The sequence below is a fragment of the Leptodactylus fuscus genome, chromosome 1, assembly GCF_031893055.1.
Source record: "Leptodactylus fuscus isolate aLepFus1 chromosome 1, aLepFus1.hap2, whole genome shotgun sequence".
Lineage (NCBI taxonomy): Eukaryota > Metazoa > Chordata > Amphibia > Anura > Leptodactylidae > Leptodactylus > Leptodactylus fuscus.
This window is the reverse complement of record NC_134265.1, coordinates 125,690,738-125,713,452: the sequence shown is the minus strand read 5'-3', so window position 1 is coordinate 125,713,452 and position 22,715 is coordinate 125,690,738. Positions and strand designations below refer to the sequence as shown.

At 42.7% G+C, this 22,715-nt stretch overlaps 1 protein-coding gene across 2 annotated transcripts in view; it reads right to left on the bottom strand.

Moving 5' to 3' along the window:
- Positions 1-21,826, bottom strand: part of NF2 (NF2, moesin-ezrin-radixin like (MERLIN) tumor suppressor) — a 65,194-nt gene extending 43,368 nt beyond the window's left edge. For both annotated transcript variants that reach the window (XM_075276653.1, XM_075276652.1), the window contains exons 1-9: positions 21,761-21,826; positions 11,957-12,252; positions 8,047-8,172; positions 6,575-6,697; positions 6,391-6,474; positions 5,283-5,351; positions 3,314-3,396; positions 3,160-3,235; positions 2,236-2,370 (exon numbers count right to left, since the gene is read on the bottom strand). In XM_075276653.1, the coding sequence (XP_075132754.1) occupies positions 2,236-2,370; positions 3,160-3,235; positions 3,314-3,396; positions 5,283-5,351; positions 6,391-6,474; positions 6,575-6,697; positions 8,047-8,172; positions 11,957-12,157 (897 nt within the window). In that variant the 5' untranslated portion in view covers positions 12,158-12,252; positions 21,761-21,826. The remainder of the gene's footprint in view (positions 1-2,235; positions 2,371-3,159; positions 3,236-3,313; positions 3,397-5,282; positions 5,352-6,390; positions 6,475-6,574; positions 6,698-8,046; positions 8,173-11,956; positions 12,253-21,760) is intronic.
- Between the last annotated feature and the right edge of the window lie 889 nt (positions 21,827-22,715).

Here is a 22,715-nt window from a genome sequence, read left to right as displayed (position 1 = left end):
AAAAAAAAAAAAAAAAAAAATTATTTTCTGACTATTACTGTAATCTTTATGTAGTTGACAGAATTATTCAATAAGATATTTTGCAAGGTTTCTTATATTCACCTGCACTAGTTATGAAAAGTGTTTTTGTTTTGTTTTTTTAAATACTTGGAGGTATGCTTTAAGATCCTACTGAAGTTTTAACTTAGCAACAATACCAGGTAATATACACCCCTAATCCAAAATTCTCCTGCAGTTGCAAAAGAATGACTGCTACCATGCCCTGACAACTGTGAGTTGTATTTTTGCAACAGCTGCAGAGAAACATCCAGAAGGTTGGAGAATAGAGATGAGCGAACAGTATTCGAAACTCCCGTTTCGAATAGCACGCACCCATAGGAATGAATGGACACAGCCGGCACGCAGGGGGTTAAGCGGCCGGCCGCTGGCAAAGTCTGCGTGCCGGCCGCTTCCATTCATTCCTATGGGTGCGTGCCATTCGAAACAGCCGTTTCGAATAGTGCTCGCTCACCTCTATTGGAGAACACTACCATATGTTCACACTAGCATTAGTTACTATATTATTTATCTAGTTTCTATTGCCTTTGACGGCATAGTGCTCTATTTCATTTAATGATGAAATCATTAAAGGGGCTCTATCAGCAAAATACTGCTGTATGAGCCCCACATATGCATGAATAGCCTTTAAAAAGGCTATTCAGGCACCGCTAATCTTATTTTAAACCCCGCTCCCGTTTTAAAATAAAACTATAAAAACATATAGGTTAATCATACCTTTGCATGCACAGGGAGCGGTCGTGCACGATCCGACGTCATCTTCGGTCCCGCCTTCGTCTTCTTTCTTCTTCCAGCGACATCCTCCTGTCCTGGCTCTTCTCTGCTTTCATCTTCTGTTCTTCCGGAGTGAAGACATTCGCGAACGTACTGCGCATGCTCGCGTAGTTCTAAGGGATACTTGCAACCCGCCAGAAGAACAGAAAATGAAGGCGGAGAAGAGCCAGGACAGGAGAACGTCGCTGAAAGAAGAAAGAAGAGGAAGGCGGGACCGAAGATGGTGTCGGATCATGCACGACCGCACCCTGTGCACGCAAAGGTATGATTTACCTATATGTTTTTATAGTTTTATTTTAAAACGGGCAGGGGGGTTTAAAATAAGATTCCTGGTACCTGAGTAGCCTTTTTAAAGGCTATTTCCGCATATGTGGGGCTCATACAGCAAAATTTTGTTGATAGAGCCCTTTTAAAAGACAAAAAGTGGTTGAAAGAAACAAAACCAAAACTCTTCCCATAAGAATTTATGATAGAGTGTATCTGATCCATTACAGATCTTTCCACCCTATCTGCTGAAGTCAATTTTCATTTCTTAATTTTTGTTTTTTACTCCCTCCCTTCCAAAAGCAATCAATATCTTTATTATTTTTCCATTTACAGAGCCATATGAGGGCTTATTTTGTGAGGAACAAATACTTTGTAATGGTATCCTTTACTATTCCATACATGAAAGTACTGGGAAGTTGGAAAAGAAATTCAGAATGGGGTGGAATTTCAGGATTGTTTTTCAACATTCACTGTGCGCTAAAAACGACGTTTCTTATATTCTTTGGGTCGGCATGATTACAGCAATACCAAATGTATATAATTTTGTCATGTTTTAATATCTTTACAAAATAAAAAACTTTGAAAGATGCAAAAATTTATTAAATGAAATTATTTTCGTTGCCAAATTCTGACACCTGGAACTTTTTTATATTTCCATGTAGTGAAGTGTGCAAGGCTTCTTTTTTGCACTGTAATGTGCAGTTTACATACTATGTTGGGGAATGCCTGACATTTTTGATTACTTGTTATTCAATTTTATTTTGGAGGTGAAATGGAAAAAACTGTAATTTGGCTAATATGATTTTTTTTCTGCTACAATGTTTGCTATAGGAAATAAATATTTTTTATATTTTCAAAGTACATGCATTTTTTTGACAAGGGGATACATCATTTAGGTTTTGTTTATTTTTATAGGGAAAGTGGAAGTCTAGGAAAAGTGGGGTAAAAATTTTAAGTTAAAAAACAAAACAGAAAAACTTCTATTTATTTTTTTATGGGGGGGTGGGGGTGGCAGGGGGCTTGAACCTGTGAGTCCCATAGACTACAAACAGCAATATAGATAAAATAAATTTACACCAATACACCAATTCAAACTGTCCTTGCAGGAAAAATAAAAGACATGCAGTATAGACTTACCTCCTTATCACTGTAGGAGATATTCCGAATCTCATTCCAAGGGAAGGAGGTTTTAGGCGTTAGCCTGTTTTCAGGGTCGTAAATATGAAGTCCCAGGGCATCAACTCCCAGCAACAGTTCAGTGCCTTTCTTGTTCTGGATTTTGAAATGATGAGACAGAACAAAAATGCAGAGTGATTGGGGAGAAACTTAGAGAGAATCTTTTATATTTATGACCAATTCACATTGCAGTGTTTTCAACCAGCTGATCTTTGTGGGTCCCGGGTGTCAGACCCCTACCGATCACATATTGATGACCTAGGTCGTGGATAGGACCTATGAGCACAATCCGCTCTAAGTATCACCGTATTGAAGTCTAAATTAGTACAATTGGTATATGAGCCAGTTCAGGGAATCTCACAGCGCTAGATATTGCATGTATAGTGGATTCTAATCTTTAATGGTGGATGGGTAAGTTGTTTTTTTTTTTAAATACAATTTGGTGTGGTTATACATTGCAAAGACAAAACAGAAGGTGCAATTAGTACAATTCACAATGCATGATTGGGTATAAAGTTGTAATGCAAGTTTTGGCACATGACTATATATATATATATATATATATATATATATATATATATATATATATATATAGACTTTTTGTTATGATTGCCAATCCTTCAGCAATAATATATATATTTTTTCTTTAAACTCAGAGAAGCTCCATGCAGCTTTTGGAAATGGACAATTATGTGATGCGCATAAAATAAGTGGTTAACTTGAGTCCATTAAACATGGAGCTGTTGTTTGCTCTCCACCCTGGCTCTAAGGAGGATGTCTGGTTCACAAACCTCCTTCAGTACAAGTCTGCCTTACCAGAAAACAGACATTCTTTCAAAAATAAGCTCTAAACCCCCAGGTTCCTAATAATGATCCATTTCTCACCCGTATGAGAAAATAATTTACTCCATACATCTCTGTTTCTTGTGCTATTTTCAGGTATTCCATTTCGGCTTCATCTCTAAAAAACAAAACAAAACATTGGACTCAATTTAATTGAGATAGATATCTAAAACAGTTGTAGTGGTTACCAGTTTACCTAGTGCGCCCACGGTGTTCTGCATGCCATGCAGTGATCCTCTCCTCCCACATCTCCGGAGTCATCTGATATAGGTTTATTACCTAATTAATACAAATAATTAGAACTAAAATATTCCAATATGTGATTTCACTCATGAGTGCACTCATCTATTGTAAGATCTGGCAATAGATATGGTAAGGCTGAGGTTGCCACACTCTCTGGCTAGACATAAGGCAGTATTACTGCTCCATGCATGAAGTACATGTTTAGGTATGTTTACAGTCAAAGACAGGTTTAAATCCAGACTGATGCCTATGTATGGAATAGTGCAGGAAAACACTAGTCAATACATTTTAAGAATTTTTTTTTTTTTAACCCCTTCCCGCCGATGGCATTTTTTGATTTTCGTTTTTCGTTTTTGACTCCCCTCCTTCTAAACCCCATAACTTTTTTATTTCTCCGCTCCCAGAGTCATATGAGGTCTTAATTTTTGCAGGACAATTTTTTCTTCATGATGCCACCATTAATTATTCTATATAATGTACTGGGAAGCAGGAAAAAAATTCAGAATGGGGTGGATTTGAAGAAAAAATGCATTTCTGCGACTTTCTTACGGGCTTTGGTTTTACGGCGTTCACTGTGCAGCCAAAATGACATGTCCCCTGTATTCTGTGTTTCGGTACGGTTCCAGGGATACCAAATTTATATGGTTTTATTTACATTTTGACCCCTAAAAAAAATTCCAAAACGGTGTTAAAAAATTTTTTTTTCTAAAAGTCGCCATATTCCGACGGCCGTAACTTTTTTATACATATGTGTACGGGGATGCATAGGGCGTCTTTTTTTGCGGGGCCAGGTGTACTTTTTAGTTCTACCATTTTCGGGAAATGTTATTGCTTTGATCACTTTTTATTCAAATTTTTATCAGAATTAAAACAGTGAAAAAACGGCGGTTTGGCACTTTTGACTATTTTTCCTGCTACGGCGTTTACCGAACAGGAAAAATATTTTTATAGATTTGTAGAGCGGGCGATTTCGGACGCGGGGATACCTAACATGTATATGTTTCACAGTTTTTAACTACTTTTATATTTGTTCTAGGGAAAGGGGGGTGATTTGAACTTTTAATACTTTTTATATTTTTTTTTACTTTTTTTTTATTTTTTTTTTTTGCATTTATTAGACCCCCTAGGGGTGTTGAACCCCAGGGGGTCTGATCACTAATGCAATGCATTACAATGCTAATGCATTGCAATGCATTGCAAAAAATCATCATCTCTTTTGCAGGCTGTATACACCAGCCTGCAAAAGAGAGAATTTGCAGACTGGCTGGGAGCCCTTAACAAGGCTCCTGGCTGTCATGGCAACGGGGGGTCGGCCCTGGAGCATGCTCCAGGAGCCGGTGATCCCTGCCAAAATGACGGCGCCCATGCGCCGCCGGGAAGATGGCGCCTCCGGCGCCTTTGACAGCAGCGCCGGAGGGGTTAATGCCTCCGATCGGTCCGGGGACCGATCGGAGGCATGAGAGCCGGTTGTCTACTGCTTAAAGCAGTAGACACCCGGCGGCTATGACGGCCGCCCGGCTCCCGGGCGGTCGCCATAGTTACAGACCCGACACGCGCCGTACTATTACGGCGCATGTCGGGAAGGGGTTAAAAAGTAGTACGCTAGAGTATGCCAGCTAAATGGAGGCCAGATTATACTCTTTTGGAATTCAGGTTAATGGAGACCTATAGATGCACTTGAGCTATGTCCCAGAGTACTGTAAACAGAGTGTGAATACCCTGTAAACATGACCATACATAAGGGATGAACTGTGGCCTAGTCTGTTTTCCATTGAAAAGATAATCTGCCTTGACACCCATCAATGAAAATGAAATCAGTTGAAGAGTTTTTCAACAGATAACTGCCATCACATATCTGCCATCACAATGAAAATAATGCAGTTTTAAGAAGCCAGTAATCCTACATATTATTTCTAGCTCACCCTTTTTGGAAGTAGCTCCTCTTCTGCCAAGAATCCCCGTTTGTGTACAGATGCATCATAATCACCATACTAAAAACAGTAAATAACAATGATAATTCTTATGAGTTACGGTATTTCCCTATACTGGTAGAAAGCAAAGTTTTACATCAACTGGTGCAATTTCTTTAATTATTACCATTTCAATTGTTAGAATATTGTAGAACCTTGTGATGGGAAGGGGGGACTGGGGGAAACACATGATTTTGAGTATGATTTGGAGCACAAAGCCACCTTTTCATTTGGTGTGGAAGTTGGAAGTGAGTGGGTTGGTGTCATAAATACCCATAACCCTTTATGGGCAGTTTGAAATTGACAAGACATAGTAAGTTAATCCATAGCTTAGTCACCTAAACAGTTGCTGGTAATACTATTATGGCAGGTTCATATGGCGGAATTCACTTCAATGGGAGGCAGATGCTACGCTTTGCTGGTTGAAAAAAAAAATCAGCTGGCAAAAAAATAAATAAACGCCCTGCTCGATCTTCGGGTGGATTGCACCCATACATCCCATTAAATTAATGGGAGTAGAGAATCTTTCTTCCACTAGCAGGATGACTTCCACTGCAGATTTTGCATGGCTGGTCCTGTCATAAAATCCGCCATGTGAACTTACCCCTAGAGCATTGCTATGAAAGTCAATTTCTAAATAGTTAATATAAAAAATAGAAATAATTCAAATGGCTGTATAAAAAAAATAAATGTTAAACAGATTAGTAATGTCATGTTCACATGCCTTAATATCAATGTGGATTTCCTGGTGTATTCAAAGACAAACCAAGAATTTTTCAACATGCAAATATTAAATCTGCAGTACAGATTCATGTGGCTATTCCCGCAGCGAGTAGCCACACATGTATTATCAGTATATGAATCCCCAGCAGTGCAAACTGCAAATTAGAGGAATAAATCTCAGGCTCAGCCACAGGTTTCTGCTTTAGATTTTCTTTCAAGTTATCAACTGATTTTTCAGCATGAAAACTAAGCTGTGTGAACATGGCTTAACAATAATTCCTTAACAGATTGTGCAAGCATAATATTGTAGCCAACAGCAGTTGAAGAGAAATCTCACCTTTGCTTGAACAGCATAAGATGCTAGCAGCACAGACGCTTCAGGTGGGCAATATATTTTCTCTTCCAGTATCTGCTTTTTAACCTGTTCAAAACAGTAAAGAGAATAGATGAGCCAAAACTATGAAGATAGAAAAAATTAAATGGACAAAAGAAGAGAAATATATAAACCGTAATATAACAACCTGCAGGAAGAAGAGATGCTGAGTAATCTCTTGTACAAGCTCTTCTTCAACATTTTCAGGGTAAAACTTGGCTAAAAAATGAAAGGTGACAGGCTCCTCTTTCGGGACATCATGGTCCAATACCTTTAGGACGTAAAAAGCACCAGATATTAGGCAAAGTTATGTAAACACTATATCAAAACACTCATTGACAAAAAAAACACAACACAGCAAGGAGTGATTGGAATCGAATGAAACTTTCTGTGTGGGAATTCAATGATGATATATGTAAGTGGTTAAAATATTAGGGAGCGTTCACACTACCGTCTGTGTCCAACAGCTAGTGTCCACTGCTAATGTCCGTTCAAAATCTTGTGCGGACATTAGCAGCGGACACTAGCTGTGTCCGCAACATTTTGCATTGATTTAAATGGACATCGGGTGCGTTCTTTTACAGTCCGTGCCTGTCCTTAACTGTCCGTTCCCAAAGATGTCCGACTTTTCAAGCGGACAGCAAAACCCGACCTGTAGGTGCAAAATGTCACGGACACAGCCAGTGTCCAATGCTAATGTCCGCACAAGATTTTGCACGGACATTAGCAGCGGACACTACCTGTCGGACATCGACGGTAATGTGAACGCCCCCTTAGAGCAAAAGAATACATTTATTGGGGAAAACTGTACAATTGAAAGGAGACTAGTACCCCATTTCTCAGGATCCGGACTACTGAAAAGGCACTGCGCTTACTCCCAAAGTATTCAGTAAAATGTTGCTTTATTGTAATCGATAAATACACACACACACACCTCTTCAGTGGTCTGGATCCTGTTAATTCTTTGTCCCTTGTGGATGTTAAGGGCATCAGCATCTATATATTACTCCACTCCACTCTTCTACATAGCAGAACCGCTTCCCAGCGAAACACGGCTATCTAACTGTGCGCTCTGTACCCGCTACCTAAATATAGTACCCCATTTCTGTCTCCTAAGTGCCAAGTCCAGGCAGAGACAGGCATACATAATGAAGGAGTCACCTGTATCTAAATGACGGACAAAGAAACTGTGGGAGCAGCTTGTGCTTATCAGTGCATCAAAAAAATCCTCTCTGCAGGTGGTCTGTTGGCAAAACTGAAGCTGTTCACAACGTCTGCATGCCCTCATTTAATCAGTGCGCCCAACACTTCCTAACAGCTGGGGTAGATGGCGAGAAAGCGATAGGTTGAGACTACCACCCTGCTTCTCTCAGTCCAGTAATGTGACCCTGTCTTTAATGTGTCACAGAGACAGGTCTAGCAGTCAGTAATCTCTCACCAAGAGGTACAATGACCAGGGAAACCACTTTTATACCCTCTTGCGGCAATACTAGGCATCTATTATCTGTAATCATTTACATATCTGCCTGAGACATAACTGTTCTGCAGCAATCCAACATTTCTGTCTTGGTGCTTTTTGTGTCAATGAGTGTACAAAAAATAGTGATGCCTTTAAATTACCTTTTTATCCATTTTCAGCCATGCTATGGTGTCCTTAACAGTGTACTGAAGCCCAAAGAACCAGGTTTCACGAAGTCCTAAAGTACGACACACCAGATCAAAAAGGTCTTTCCCCTTCCACTTTACCTAAGAGACAGCAAGGATACAGATACAAGATATTGCTAACCATTCGTTTTAAGAAAAATTATAGTCTATAAAAATAAAACCTGAGTTCTATTTTCACCTCTAACTGATCACGGATGCCCATTAAATTGTATTGGTTAGTGAAAAACAGACAGCATACAGAAGTATTCTGTTTTTTTTGTCCATTTTTCACTTATCAAACTCAATTCAAAGTTTAAAATTTGTTTTCTAAAACTATTTGATCAATTCTGAACATGAAAATGGATGAACACTGACACGACAAGTCCAGAAAATCCATACATCTATATGCTGCCAGGAGGAAATAGACATGTGACGAAGGCCTAAAGGATGGAGAGCTGGTCACAATGGTTTCTCATCAGACAAGGTTTTCAATAAAAATTCTTATAAGCGCATTAGGAGCAAACAATGCTTTTTACTTACACACCTATAGAAAACATCAGCAACTTAGAAGTCCTCAAAAATTGTGCGTCTTGTATACCTCTGCAAAGCTGAATTCACAAGACTATAGAAGTGTACTGTCGAAGGGACATTGCTCACTGCCCATTAATGATGCTGAGTTATGAGGCCGCCCCTCTGACAGTGCAGCAATATTGTTACCGAAACTAACCGCACCGATATCGGCAGAACTGAGTGTGCGCTGAATTCAGAGCACTGTCGGCTATGTAGCAGTATAAAACACACATGATGTAGAGAACCTCTATGTCAAAGTTACTGATATTTTATACAAAGCAAGAACTTTGTTCTTAAAAGGATTAAAAGTATTTTTAATAGGTTGATTGAAAAACCTTGTCTGATACTGCCTGTACTGAAACTAAATGCACTGAAATTGACAATGTGCTGAATTCAGCCACTGGCAGCTTTGGAGCGATATGTAACAAGCACAATATTAAGGATATGAAGGGGACTCTTTAAAATTTAGAACTTCTATAAACCCAAAGGTCAATTGCCTGAAAATTAACATCTGTCTAAAGGTACTATAAGTTCTCTACTATAACCTACAGTGGTTATTTCCCGTACTATAACATGTACAAAAGAATAATAAAACTGTGTGTAACAAATGCAGTCTTTAAAGGGGTATTCCTTTCTTATAACGTGAAGGCATATTACAAGCTGGAGACAGGAGGTGCTGCAGGACCAATTCAGCTGTGAACCCTTTACAGTCTTTCTCTGCTGGGTGACAAAAGTACTACTCCTAGAAGTATGAGCCCCACTGATCATAGAGATGGTACATCCTAGTAAATATCCCTTTAATTACATTTGGTGATCTGATAACTGCAAAACATTTCACATATTGTATATCATGGTAGCTCATTGATTCTATATGTGTTATCTTTAACTTCAAAAAAAGCAAAGTGTCATTACTTGATTGTCACTACATATATCTAGCCGTTAAATGCACACCTTAAAGGGCTATTGTACCTACAGACATTTTATCATATCCTCAGGATTTTATTGCAAACAACACCAACACCAAATGTAATCCCCTGTGTTGTGTACCTCTGCCTCAGCAATCAACATAATATTAGTGTAGATAACTTGCAAATGCTATTTACAGTAAAAGCCCTTTCATCTGAATGGGACTGATACATAGGATTGTTATGAGACTATCGGATGTGATGTCACTTCCCCAAAAGAATTAAAGGGGTTGGCCACTTTCAGACCAGCATTGACAAACAAATGTACAATAAAAAGATATACAATTTTCCAATATACTTTCTGTATCAATTCCTCACGGTTTTCTAGATCTCTGCTTTCTGTCATTCATTCGGTTACTTCTAGAGGATAAAACTCTGACCATGGTCATGTGATTTACGCTCCATGGTCATGTGATGGACACAGGTGCACGGCTCGTTATAGTCACAGCACAATAATCAGACATCTGCCTGGTAATCAGCTTTGCACCTGTGTGCTTATCACATGACCATGGACTGTAAATCACATGACCATGGTCAGAGTTTTATCCTCTAGAACAGTGATGGCGAACCTTTTTGAGACCGAGTGCCTAAACTGCAACCCAAAACCAAATAAATTATCACGGAGTGCCAACACGGCAATTTAACCTTAAAACTCTGTGGGTCCACAATTGCGGACCCACAAATTACAGTCATGTGACTGGGGCTTTACAGATCTTGTACTGAAAGGTAAAGGTCTCTGCATTCTGTACTTTTAAACAATTAATTTTCACTATTTACATCGCACAGGATCTGTTTTATAGTTTACCGTGCAATGTTATTACATCCTGTACTAATTTCACGTCTGCTATAAAACAAATACTGTGTGATATACATAGTGAGGGGACCCCACACAGTACAATCTGCCCCTCAGTGGCCCCCCACACAGTACAATCTAGCCCACAGTGGCCCCCACACAGGATTATACCTGTATACTCCACAGTAGCCCCCTCCCACACAGCATGAACTGGTCCACAGTAGCCCCCTCCCACACAGCATGAACTGGTCCACAGTAGCCCCCTCCCACACAGCATGAACTGGTCCACAGTAGCCCCCTCCCACACAGCATGAACTGGTCCACAGTAGCCCCCTCCCACACAACATGAACTGGTCCACAGTAGCCCCCTCCCACACAACATGAACTGGTCCACAGTAGCCCCCTCCCACACAACATGAAATGGTCCACAATAGCCCCCTCCCACACAACATGAAATGGTCCACAGTAGCCCCCTCCCACAGAGCATGAAAGATCCACAGTAGCCCCCTCCTACACAACATGAAATGGTCCACAGTAGCCCCCTCCCACACAACATGAAATGGTCCACAGTAGCCCCCTCCCACACAGCATGAAATGGTCCAGAGTAGCCCCCTCCCACACAACATGAACTGGTCCACAGTAGCCCCCTCCCACAGAGCATGAAAGATCCACAGTAGCAGCATAAAATGGTCCACAGTAGCCCCCTACCCGCACAGCATGAAAGTCTACAGTAGCCCCCTCCCACACAACATGAAAGGTCCACAGTAGCCCCCTACCCGCACAGCATGAAAGTCTACAGTAGCCCCCTCCCACACAACATGAAAGGTCCACAGTAGCCCCCTCCCATACAGCATAAAATGGTCCACAGTTTCCCCCTACCCACACAGCATGAAAGTCTACAGTAGCCCCCTCCTACACAACATGAAATGTCTACCGTTGCCCCCCTCCCCTGACAGTGCAAACAAACACAATATAGTTACCTGAAGAGCTGCCGGGTGTTCTCTCTTCTGTTCACTGCGCGCGCTGATGACTTACGTCATCACGCCCGCGCTTGTTCAGAGGTCACACTCTGTAGTCAGTGTAGGCCGCGTAGTACGCGTGGCCTACACTGAGCTACACTGACAGCTTTCAGCTGGATGCGCATTTGCACAACCAGCTGAAGGCAGCGATCGCTCACTAACGGGGAATCCTGCATCGGATTCGCCGTTAGTGAGCGATCAGGGCGACAGCATGCGTGCCAGCAGAGGGGGCTCTGCGTGCCCTCTCTGGCACGCGTGCCATAGGTTCGCCATCACTGCTCTAGAAGTAACAGAATGAATGACAGACAGCAGAGATCTAGAAAACTGTGAGGACTTGTTACAGAAAGTATATCAGAAAATTGTATATCTCAGGGAACTAGGAAGAAGAAGAAAAGGGGATTGTATAAGGGGAGGTAAAGCACATGTTAGACCTGGGGACAGATCCTCTTTAAAGAGTGAGGTTTTTTGTACATAAAAAACCCTCATCCTTCTCGCGCCGCACTATATGACACCATATACGGTAAGTTGGTACATCTTACCTCACAGTTGAATTCCATTTCGGCATCCATTGTAACAATCCTGACTGTGAAAGTTTTAGGCTGTTTCCGCTTCAGAGAGCTAAAGCTCATTCTTGAAGCAATAGCTCCAGCCATGTTAAATATCCTTTGTAAGTTATTATCCAAATGAAACAACCCAACAAGAGGTCTCTTAAGTGTCTCATAAAACAACCAGTTCTTCATCCATGCTTCTTATTGCTGTAGAAATGCTTGAATATTCTAAATTTCTCCATGTCTCTCTGCATGGCATTTGGGCATGAAATCTAAATCCAAATATTCTGAAAAATTGAAAAACAAAAGTTTGAGAATGAAAATAAACTGAAAATAGGCAGTTCATATGTATCTAGCATATCTAGAACACCGCTGGGGGCAACATGACTGGACCAACAAGATTTTATCAAAAACATGGTTGTGTGGCGCAAAGCTATATATACACATATACATACATATACACTCACCGGCCACTTTATTAGGTACACCATGCTAGTAACGGGTTGGACCCCCTTTTGCCTTCAGAACTGCCTCAATTCTTCGTTGCATAGATTCAACAAGGTGCTGGAAGCATTCCTCAGAGATTTTGGTCCATATTGACATGATGGCATCACACAGTTGCCGCAGATTTGTCGGCTGCACATCCATGATGCGAATCTCCCGTTCCACCACATCCCAAAGATGCTCTATTGGATTGAGATCTGGTGACTGTGGAGGCCATTGGAGTACAGTGAACTCATTGTCATGTTCAAGAAACCAGTCTGAGATGATTCCAGCTTTATGACATGGCATTGCATTATCCTGCTGAAAGTAGCCATCAGATGTTGGGTACATTGTGGTCATAAAGGGATGGACATGGTCAGCAACAATACTCAGGTAGGCTTTGGCATTGCAACGATGCTCAATTGGTACCAAGGGGCCCAAAGAGTGCCAGGAAAATATTCCCCACACCATGACACCACCACCACCAGCCTGAACCGTTGATACAAGGCAGGATGGATCCATGCTTTCATGTTGTTGACGCCAAATTCTGACCCTACCATCCGAATGTCGCAGCAGAAATCGAGACTCATCAGACCAGGCAACGTTTTTCCAATCTTCAATTGTCCAATTTCGATGAGCTTGTGCAAATTGTAGCCTCAGTTTCCTGTTCTTAGCTGAAAGGAGTGGCACCCGGTGTGGTCTTCTGCTGCTGTAGCCCATCTGCCTCAAAGTTCGACGTACTGTGCGTTCAGAGATGCTCTTCTGGCTACCTTGGTTGTAACGGGTGGCTATTTGAGTCACTGTTGCCTTTCTATCAGCTCGAACCAGTCTGGCCATTCTCCTCTGACCTCTGGCATCAACAACGCATTTCCGCCCACAGAACTGCCGCTCACTGGATGTTTTTTCTTTTTCGGACCATTCTCTGTAAACCCTAGAGATGGTTGTGCGTGAAAATCCCAGTAGATCAGCAGTTTCTGAAATACTCAGACCAGCCCTTCTGGCACCAACAACCATGCCACGTTCAAAGGCACTCAAATCACCTTTCTTCCCCATACTGATGCTCGGTTTGAACTGCAGGAGATTGTCTTGACCATGTCTACATGCCTAAATGCACTGAGTTGCCGCCATGATTGGCTGATTAGAAATTAAGTGTTAACGAGCAGTTGGACAGGTGTACCTAATAAAGTGGCCGGTGAGTGTAGACTCTCTCAGGGCCCTTTCACAATATTTTTTCTGTCCAAGTGCTGTCTGTGAAAAAACGGACCGCACAACAACCGATTATAGTGAACAGAGTCATTCATGAACCCATCATTTTTCAATGACCAAGAGCTGCTGAGAAAAAATTGTTACACAAAATATTTTTTTCTTCTTTCTCTACTCATCTCAGTAATGCAAGTCTAAGGGCTAGTTCACACGTGAACTGCCCGCGCGGGTTTTGACACAGAGAGAGACGCGGCGAGCCGCGTCTCTCTCTTGTCAAAACCCGCCCGCCGCGACCATCGCTGTCGTGGCTTAACCCTCTGCTGTCGGCTCAAATGAATGAGCCGACATAGGAGGGAGCTGCGGGGGGCGGAAGCTGCGCGACTGAGACAGCGCGGCTTCCGCCTGAAGAAAGGACATGTCCTTTCTTTTCTCCGCTAGCAGCAGCTCGCCGCTAGCGGAGAACAGAAGCCCGGCGGTCTCCATAGACCACCATTATAAGGGGAGGTTTTGGACGCAAAATCCGCTGTCAAAAACCTCCCCTTATACTCACGTGTGAACTAGCCCTAAGAGCCTGCAAAAAAAAAAACCCCACCAAAAATAGACAGCACATGGAGTTAGTGCAGTTTGGTGGTCAGTTCATTTTGAGCTGCTTGTTCTTGAACTACCTATTATTAATGTACAGAGCTGTGCTTAATATTCAGTGATGAGACAGCAGCACTCACAATAATGCAGCAACCTCTTCAACTAGATGATCTGTGGGGGTTCTGGGTCTCGGATGCCCACAACTCACATATTGATAACCTATCCCAACGGTAGGTAGTCACTATATAAGTCGCAGAAAGCCCCTTTAAGTCCCAATTACATACAAACACAAACTAACTAAAGTAAGTTGAACTGTTCATGCCTTTTTAGGAGCACATTCAGTAAACATCCACAGCGCAGGGAGAAAAAAAAAAAAAAGTAAGTGACCCTTTGAATTTAATAACCTATAAATCTCACTTTAGCAGCAATGACCTCCAATAAACATTCCCTGTAGCAACAAACAAGATTTCAAAAAGTTGGGGAGGATTTGCAGACCATTTATCCCTGCAAATGTTTTTCAGATTACCAATATTTCTAGGATGCCTTGTGTCAACGCCCTACTGAGGTCATGCCAGAGCATCTCATAGGATTGAATGGGTTATTAATTTTTATTTTAATTTTCCAACTGAAATCCAGGGGGCCGGGTCAGTTGCTTGAGGGGGCCATGGCACCAAAGCACTTTTGACCCCTTCTCTGTTTACATAACAAGCCATTTACTTTATGGTGGCATGGGCATGTAATCACAGCCTCTTTCCATTCACTTCTACAGGATGGATCTTTGATGCAAATTAAAAAATAAATAAATAAATAACTGGACATCCCCTTTAAGATAAAAACTCTGACTTAGTCATTCCAAATACAAATCATCTTTTTTTTAACCATTCCTTAGTTGATTTACTTGTGTGGTTTGGGTCACTGTTGTGTTGCACCACCCATTGCTGGACATTAGGGACTGCAGCACTTACATTCTCATGTAAAATGATCGCAAAAGCCAGGAGTGGGCTGAGCAAAACGTAGTAGTATAAGAGTTGTCTATGTCTATATATCTTCCATCTCTTTTGTAGCCATTCTTGGCTTTGGCTCAAAAAAAAAAAAAAAAAAAAAAAAAAGCAACATAATTTTCCAGAACAATGGGCTTAAACAGGCCAGTGTGAATGCAGCCCTATATTGGTTGATAGCAGTAAAAAAATAAATTAAGCCTTTTCAGCTGTGAATTGCTATCTGTGGCCTTAGCCTATAGATGCAGGTCCCAACCATGAGACTCACATCTATCTCAACAATTGTGGTCTCTGCCCCTGCCTTGTGACTGCAGCGAGTTGAGAGTACTCTGTGCACTCTGTTAAAATTCTAAAAGGGGAAATCCCTATATTTGAGATACCTTTTAACAAATAACCCTTTGAGAATCCATTAAAGGGGGTTTCCTGTATTAATGACCTAAAATTAGGACAGGTCATCATTTATTAGATAGCTCCCAGTGGGGAGCTGACATTTGATACTGTCAATGGTCAGCAATAGCCACCACTGGAACTTTAGAGAAAAGAGACAGGAGAACAGCTCTGTTCTCTGTGTAGTGGCAGTGCTAGGTTACTGAAGAGGTCAATCACATTCACATGTATTATACAAGTATTATGTTGGCAATATTCAGTGAGAATTTTGCACTGAATTCCATAAGACCTTTAGGCCGGGGCCCCACGGACCGGAAACGCTGCAGGAAAAATCACAGTGTTTTACAATACTTGCAAAGTGGATGGGATTCATGCAAATCCCATGCCCACTTTGCAATAAAAACCGCAGTGAGGACACGCTGCGATTTCCAAAACCAGCATGGTTTTAGAAATCGTAGCCTGTCAATTCTAACTACGGAAACGCCGGCGGCTTTCCCGTAGATATAATGGTAACAGAAAGTCAGCGGAGGAAAACTCTGTGAACTTTCTGATTAAAGCACTGCAAGAAGAACCACGATGCGTTCTCGCCCTGGTTGTTCCCGCAGCACATTAGCGCGGCATTTCCGGCCCATGGGGCCTTAGCCTTACTCTGACTTAAACTGTATTTTATAACAAATTGTACTCTGTGATCAAGATCACAAAAATAGTTATGCATAACATTTATTTATTTTGCTTGCTAGTATAGAGCCATCATATTCCCCAGCGCTTTACAGACATTTTCAGTCACTGTCCCATATAGGGCTCACAATCTACATTTCCTATCAGTATGGCTTAAAGACTTGTCTGAACTGTACAACCAAAGTGAAGTAGGTTATCATCATGACTATATTAATAAAGGGCTGACCCACAAACCACATCTCCTATCCACAAAAGAAGTGATAAATGTATAATCACTAGAGATCTAACCACTAAGACCCCACTGATCATAAGCATGGGGTTCCTGTTTTGTGAATGGAACAGTAGTACATGTGGAACCACTGCTAATAATAAATAATACTTTGAGTGTCAACATGTTCCAAAGCACTTTACAATAAAGAGGGGACATAACATCAAACAATAGGAGTGAGGGCCCTGCTTACAATCTATGATGAAATAAGGGATAACAAGAGGTAAAACTTGGTTCATATTTGCGTTCGGCATTCCGTTCGGGGACCCCCCAAACGGAATACTGAACGCATTGACAAGCGTTGAGCTTATAGACTATAATGGGGTCCGTTTGTTTTCTGCACAAGTCATGCGAAGAGGAAAGTAGTTCATGAAGTACTTTTCTCTCCACATGTTTCATGCAGACACCACACGGACCACATTATAGTCTATGGGGTCCGTGTGCATTCATAAGCTCACCGTTGTTTCGTTCTGGGCGTCCCCAAGCAGACTCCCCTACCGCAGATGTGAACCAGGCCTGAGAGGGCTTGTTCTATTGTTGAGCCCAACATGCAGTACCTATGAACATACTACAGATACTAATTGAGTGGAGTGCACCTTCTAGATGGAGAGGTCAGGTTTTGAGGCATAAAATAGACAGGAAGGCTGAGAATATAGAAAAGTGTTCTAAACCTTTTTTTTTTTTTGTTTGTTTTTAAAAAGTGTTTTTAGGCCAGGGCCCCATGCTGCGTTTTACATTACTGGCTAATCCCATCCACTTGCGTTTTTGTAAATCACAGCATGTCAATTATACGCACAGAAACACTAGTGTTTCCGTATAGGTATAATAGAACTAAAAGTCTGAAGAAGAAAACTCTGTCGACTTTCTGTACAAAACAGTACATAAAAAATAAAATAAAAAAGGCAAATGTGTTTCCACCGCATTTTTGACTCTCTACATTGGGCCTTAGGGGATGTTTGAAGCTGCCATGCTTGGGTATTAATCTGCATGTCTAGGGTACAGCACTCAATGGCAGAAATGCAAATTGAGAAAGGTTTTGGAGACAGTAGTGGGATGTTCAGACAACAGAGGATACATGCCCAAGGTCATTGGCAGGACAGAGAGTACGATTAGGGTGGTAGAAAGAGACAAGTAAAGAGATGTAAGGAGGTGCAGCACTGTACAGATATATGGGTCCGAGTAATGAGTTTAAATTGTATTCTGTGTTCTATGGGCAACCAGTGAAGCGCCTGGCATAAAGTAGATGCATCTGTGCAGCAGTACAACAGAGGAGTCTGGCTGCTGTAATAAAGGGAGTCTATCACCTCCCTCAATAATATTCAACTGTTACCATCATATTGGTGCACTGGGGCAGGCCTTCCATCCTGGAAGCGCTGCTCTTGCAGCTGAAGTGAGATAGGTGATGTAAGGGTCAGTGCACACAGACTTTTTTGGCACTGATTTTTGACGCTGAATCTGCCTCAAAATCAGCCTCCCCAATAGAGTTCTTTTGACAACGCTGTACTGTGAGAGAGGTCGTTGAATACCACGCAGTGATGACACTGAGCGGTGAGGAGATGTTTCAGCATGGATCCTAGGCAGATTCCAGAGAAGACATGAGCATGCCAGTGACTGAATACATAGGGTGAGGAACAGGACCGAGACAAACACTTCCTAAGAGCTCATGCACACTGAGTTAACGCGAGTGTATTTTAGCATAATACACGACTCTTTTTTTTTTTTTTTTTTTTTACATGTGTAAAAGATTTCATTGAAGTCAATGGGAGTGTTAGTTTTACACATGTATTCTATAGTGTATATATTCTATTAGGTTAGTTACCAGATGGAGGGAAAATAAGAAGTTCAGACAGAAATTCAAATAATGAAATGATGTGATAGAAAATTACTGTTGTCCTGTAGTAATGCATTACTTCATTCATTACAGAAATGAAAGGCAATCTGCACTCAGCAATGGCTACATTTACATTTGTGGATGCTGTAAAAACAACAGACAAACAGCATGATCAGATATTCTGACTAGTAAAATGAAATACCCCTCTTATAGTCAAATTGATGTGCAAGGCACACCAGTGTTCTTTCACATGATAGATCCTACACAGCTTTTATTTTCAATTTTCTGTTTCTATGACAGAACAGAAAAAAAATAAAGTTGTTGAGAAATGAAGAGTGCCACCACATTTCCACTGCTCCATTCATACAGGGGACTCAAGACCCTTCTAGTTATCAATGAAAATCTCAGTGATTAAATCTCATGTGGACAGATGATCAATGATCTTTATTGACAAGCTCTATATGGAGTATCTCTAGCCGCAAAATAATTCATACACTACAGAAGTCACCATACTGACGTGTTTATAACACTATATTTCAGTAAGTTCATCTGGTAATGCACAGTACTGCTATAATGAAGAAACGGAGCCCTGGCTCCTGTGATCACAGATTCAGTTAGTAGTACTTGTTATTGAAGCTTCCCAATAAACCCCCCCCCCAAAAAAAACCTGCTCTATGCCCACCTAAGTCATTATATGAACAGCATAAAATAAATGAGAACTGTCACAAAAAATAAAAATTTAATACAAATGAACACAGCGAGCACCAGAAGAGTACATACTGAAAATGCACTAAGCAATGTGAGTATACTGTGTTATACATGGAGGCAGCAAGCATATTTGTTAGTGAAAATGGCAAAATAAAGAAAATACATTGCACTTAATAGCTTGCTCAATGTCATATTCAAGTATTTTTAAAGAGGACCTTTCATCAGATTGGGCACAGGCAGTTCTATATAATGCTGGAAAGCTGACAGTGCGCTGAATTCGGCGCACTATCGGCTTTCCCGATCTGTGCCCCGGGTAAAGCGCTATTGGTCCTGGTACCGTAGCGCTTTACAGTCAGAAGGGCGTTCCTGACAGTTAGCCAGGGACACCCTTCTGCCCAGAAGTGCCAATCGCGCTGCACAGTGTGAGCGGGGAGGAACGCCCCCTCCCTCTGCTCACAGTGCTCGTCCATAGATGAGTATTATCGGGAGGGAGGAGGCGTTCCTCCCCACTCACACTCTACAGCGTAATAGGCGCTGCTGTGGAGGATGTCCCTGGCTAACTGTCAGGAACGCCCTTCTGACTGTAAAGCGCTACGGTACCGGGACCGATAGCTCTTTACCCGGACCACAGATTGGGAAAGCCGACAGTGCGCTGAATTCAGCGCACTGTCAGCTTTCCAGCAGTATATGGAACTGCCTGTGCCCAATCTGATGAAAGGTCCTCTTTAAGTGATTTTTGTGGCCAACCACTAAAAATGTTATGTTCTCTCCACCGCTAATGCAGACTTCCACTACTCACTTACCACCAACCACTGAACAGACCTACATTACAGCTTCCCAACCAAGCAAACCCCTTCTATCCGCCAGCCAGATGTCTGTCACTTGCTTCCCACTGGCCACCACGCAGACCTCTGTCACTCATTACCCACTATAAAGACCTGTGTCACTCGTTACCCATTGGCCACCACACAGATCTGTCACTAGTTACCCATTGGCCACCATGCAGACCTCTGTCACTCATTACCCATTGGTCACTATAAAGACCTCTGTCACTTGCCTCTCATTGGCCACTATAAAGATCTCTATCACTCGTTACTCATTGGCCACCACACAGATCTGGTCACTCGTTACCCATTGGCCACCACACAGATCTGTCACTCGTTACCCATTGGCCACCACACAGATCTGTCACTCGTTACCCATTGGCCACCACACAGATCTCTGGTCACTCGTTACCCATTGGCCACCACACAGATCTCTGGTCACTCGTTACCCATTGGCCACCACACAGATCTCTGGTCACTCGTTACCCATTGGCCACCACACAAATCTCTGGTCACTCGATACCCATTGGCCACCACACAGATCTCTGTCACTCGTTACCCATTGGCCACCACACAGATCTCTGTCACTCGTTACCCATTGGCCACCACACAGATCTGTCACTCGTTACCCATTGGCCACCACACAGATGTCACTCGTTACCCATTGGCCACCACACAGATCTCTGGTCACTCGTTACCCATTGGCCACCACACAGATCTCTGGTCACTCGTTACCCATTGGCCACCACACAGATCTCTGGTCACTCGTTACCCATTGGCCACCACACAAATCTCTGGTCACTCGATACCCATTGGCCACCACACAGATCTCTGTCACTCGTTACCCATTGGCCACCACACAGATCTCTGTCACTCGTTACCCATTGGCCACCACACAGATCTGTCACTCGTTACCCATTGGCCACCACACAGATCTGTCACTCGTTACCCATTGGCCACCACACAGATCTCTGTCACTCGTTACCCATTGGCCACCACACAGATCTCTGTCACTCGTTACCCATTGGCCACCACACAGATCTCTGTCACTCGTTACCCATTGGCCACCACACAGATCTCTGTCACTCGTTACCCATTGGCCACCACACAGATCATTGTCACTCGTTACCCATTGGCCACCACACAGATCATTGTCACTCGTTACCCATTGGCCACCACACAGATCATTGTCACTCGTTACCCATTGGCCACCACACAGATCTCTGTCACTTGCTTCCCATTGGCCACCACACAGATCTGTCACTCATTGGCCACCATGCAGACCCCCTTCAATCTTTTCCCACCACTTCTTCAACCATAACATACAGCACCATGACTCTGCTGTGTACTGTTGAAAGGCCTCCACCACAAGTCCACCCACCTACTATATGCCCCTTCCCAATAGATACATAGTACTGAAGCATGTACACTGCTGCCAGCCCTCCCCCTCCCATGTAGGTTTCTGCTTGCCACATGGACACCACTGGCCTTTCCTGCAAGCCACAAACACCAAAACTCCAAGTATTCCTGGGCCACTCCTCTCGTAATCCCGCAGTCATAGAGCCACTACCAACATCCAAAATCATGGGGGCAACAAATCGACCGGTCAGTGCACACACCCAGAAAGGACCTGGCAGGACACATCCACACTGAGCACTTTCCCAACTCTACAATGGACTAGAGCACTCAGAGAGCAGCACAACAACTCTCCTCCCAGACTGACTACAGACAACAACCGAGGCCCCGTGACCGCCACCCGTGAGCAGCGCGGCGGAGACTCTTCCCCCGCCCCCGCCCCCGCCCACAATACCGCGCACACAATCTTTCACTTACATTTATTCCTTATCGATGTTTACCGGAAGCAGCGAAAATCCAGAAACACCACGGAGCACTTCCCTGCTGCCCGAGCCCCGCCCATCATCCGGAACCGACCAATGACCGTTTAGAACAATACACCAATTGCAGTAGGGCTCTCAACCAAATCTCTCTATGTTTTGTGAGAGAAGCTCTGTGGTTGGCTGGAGTAGATGACACGCGGGTGGTACTATTATGTGTGCGGCCGTGTAGTGTGCAGTGGATGGAAGGAGGAGGAGGCAGCGGGAACTTACTGCATCTTCTCATCCAGTCTGGTGCTAGTGATGCAGCCTGTACAAAGAACTACTAGTATTCACACCAAAGTATGGAAGTATTCCTCAGAACTCATGTGATGACATACTGAGGAAACCTTCGGAGCAGAGCGTTCTCTGGACGGTCTTTCAATAATCTTATTGATAAACACCAATGGCTGGCAGCAGAAAAATGGTTGAAACCACAGAAGTCTGTGGGAACTTATTAAGACTTGTGTAGATACCAGGTATAAGTCACACCAGTTTTATGGGCTGAGTTGTAATAAATTTGGTGTTTGCACCCCATCTCACCTTGGTCTCCATCCATTTTTGTGGACAGAGGGGAGAACCAACAATGTGGTGTATGTTTGGCATACAAAAGGGCCACAAAAAAGATGTGCCATATTTACGCCCATCTGTACCAAAAAACTGCCAGAAATGGGTTAATTCCCTCACCATGTTATTTTAAAATGGATTCTCAGTGATGGCTGGCCAAATGTCCTATGTCCAGAATAGCACAATGACAAGTTAGCAGACACACCTGTCCACATAGATAAGAACTAGAGATGGGTGAGTACTATTCGAAACTCCCGTTTCGAATAGCATGCACCCATAGGAATGAATGGACGCAGCCGGCACGCAGGGGGTTAAGCCGCCGGCAAAGTCTGCGTGCCCATTATAGT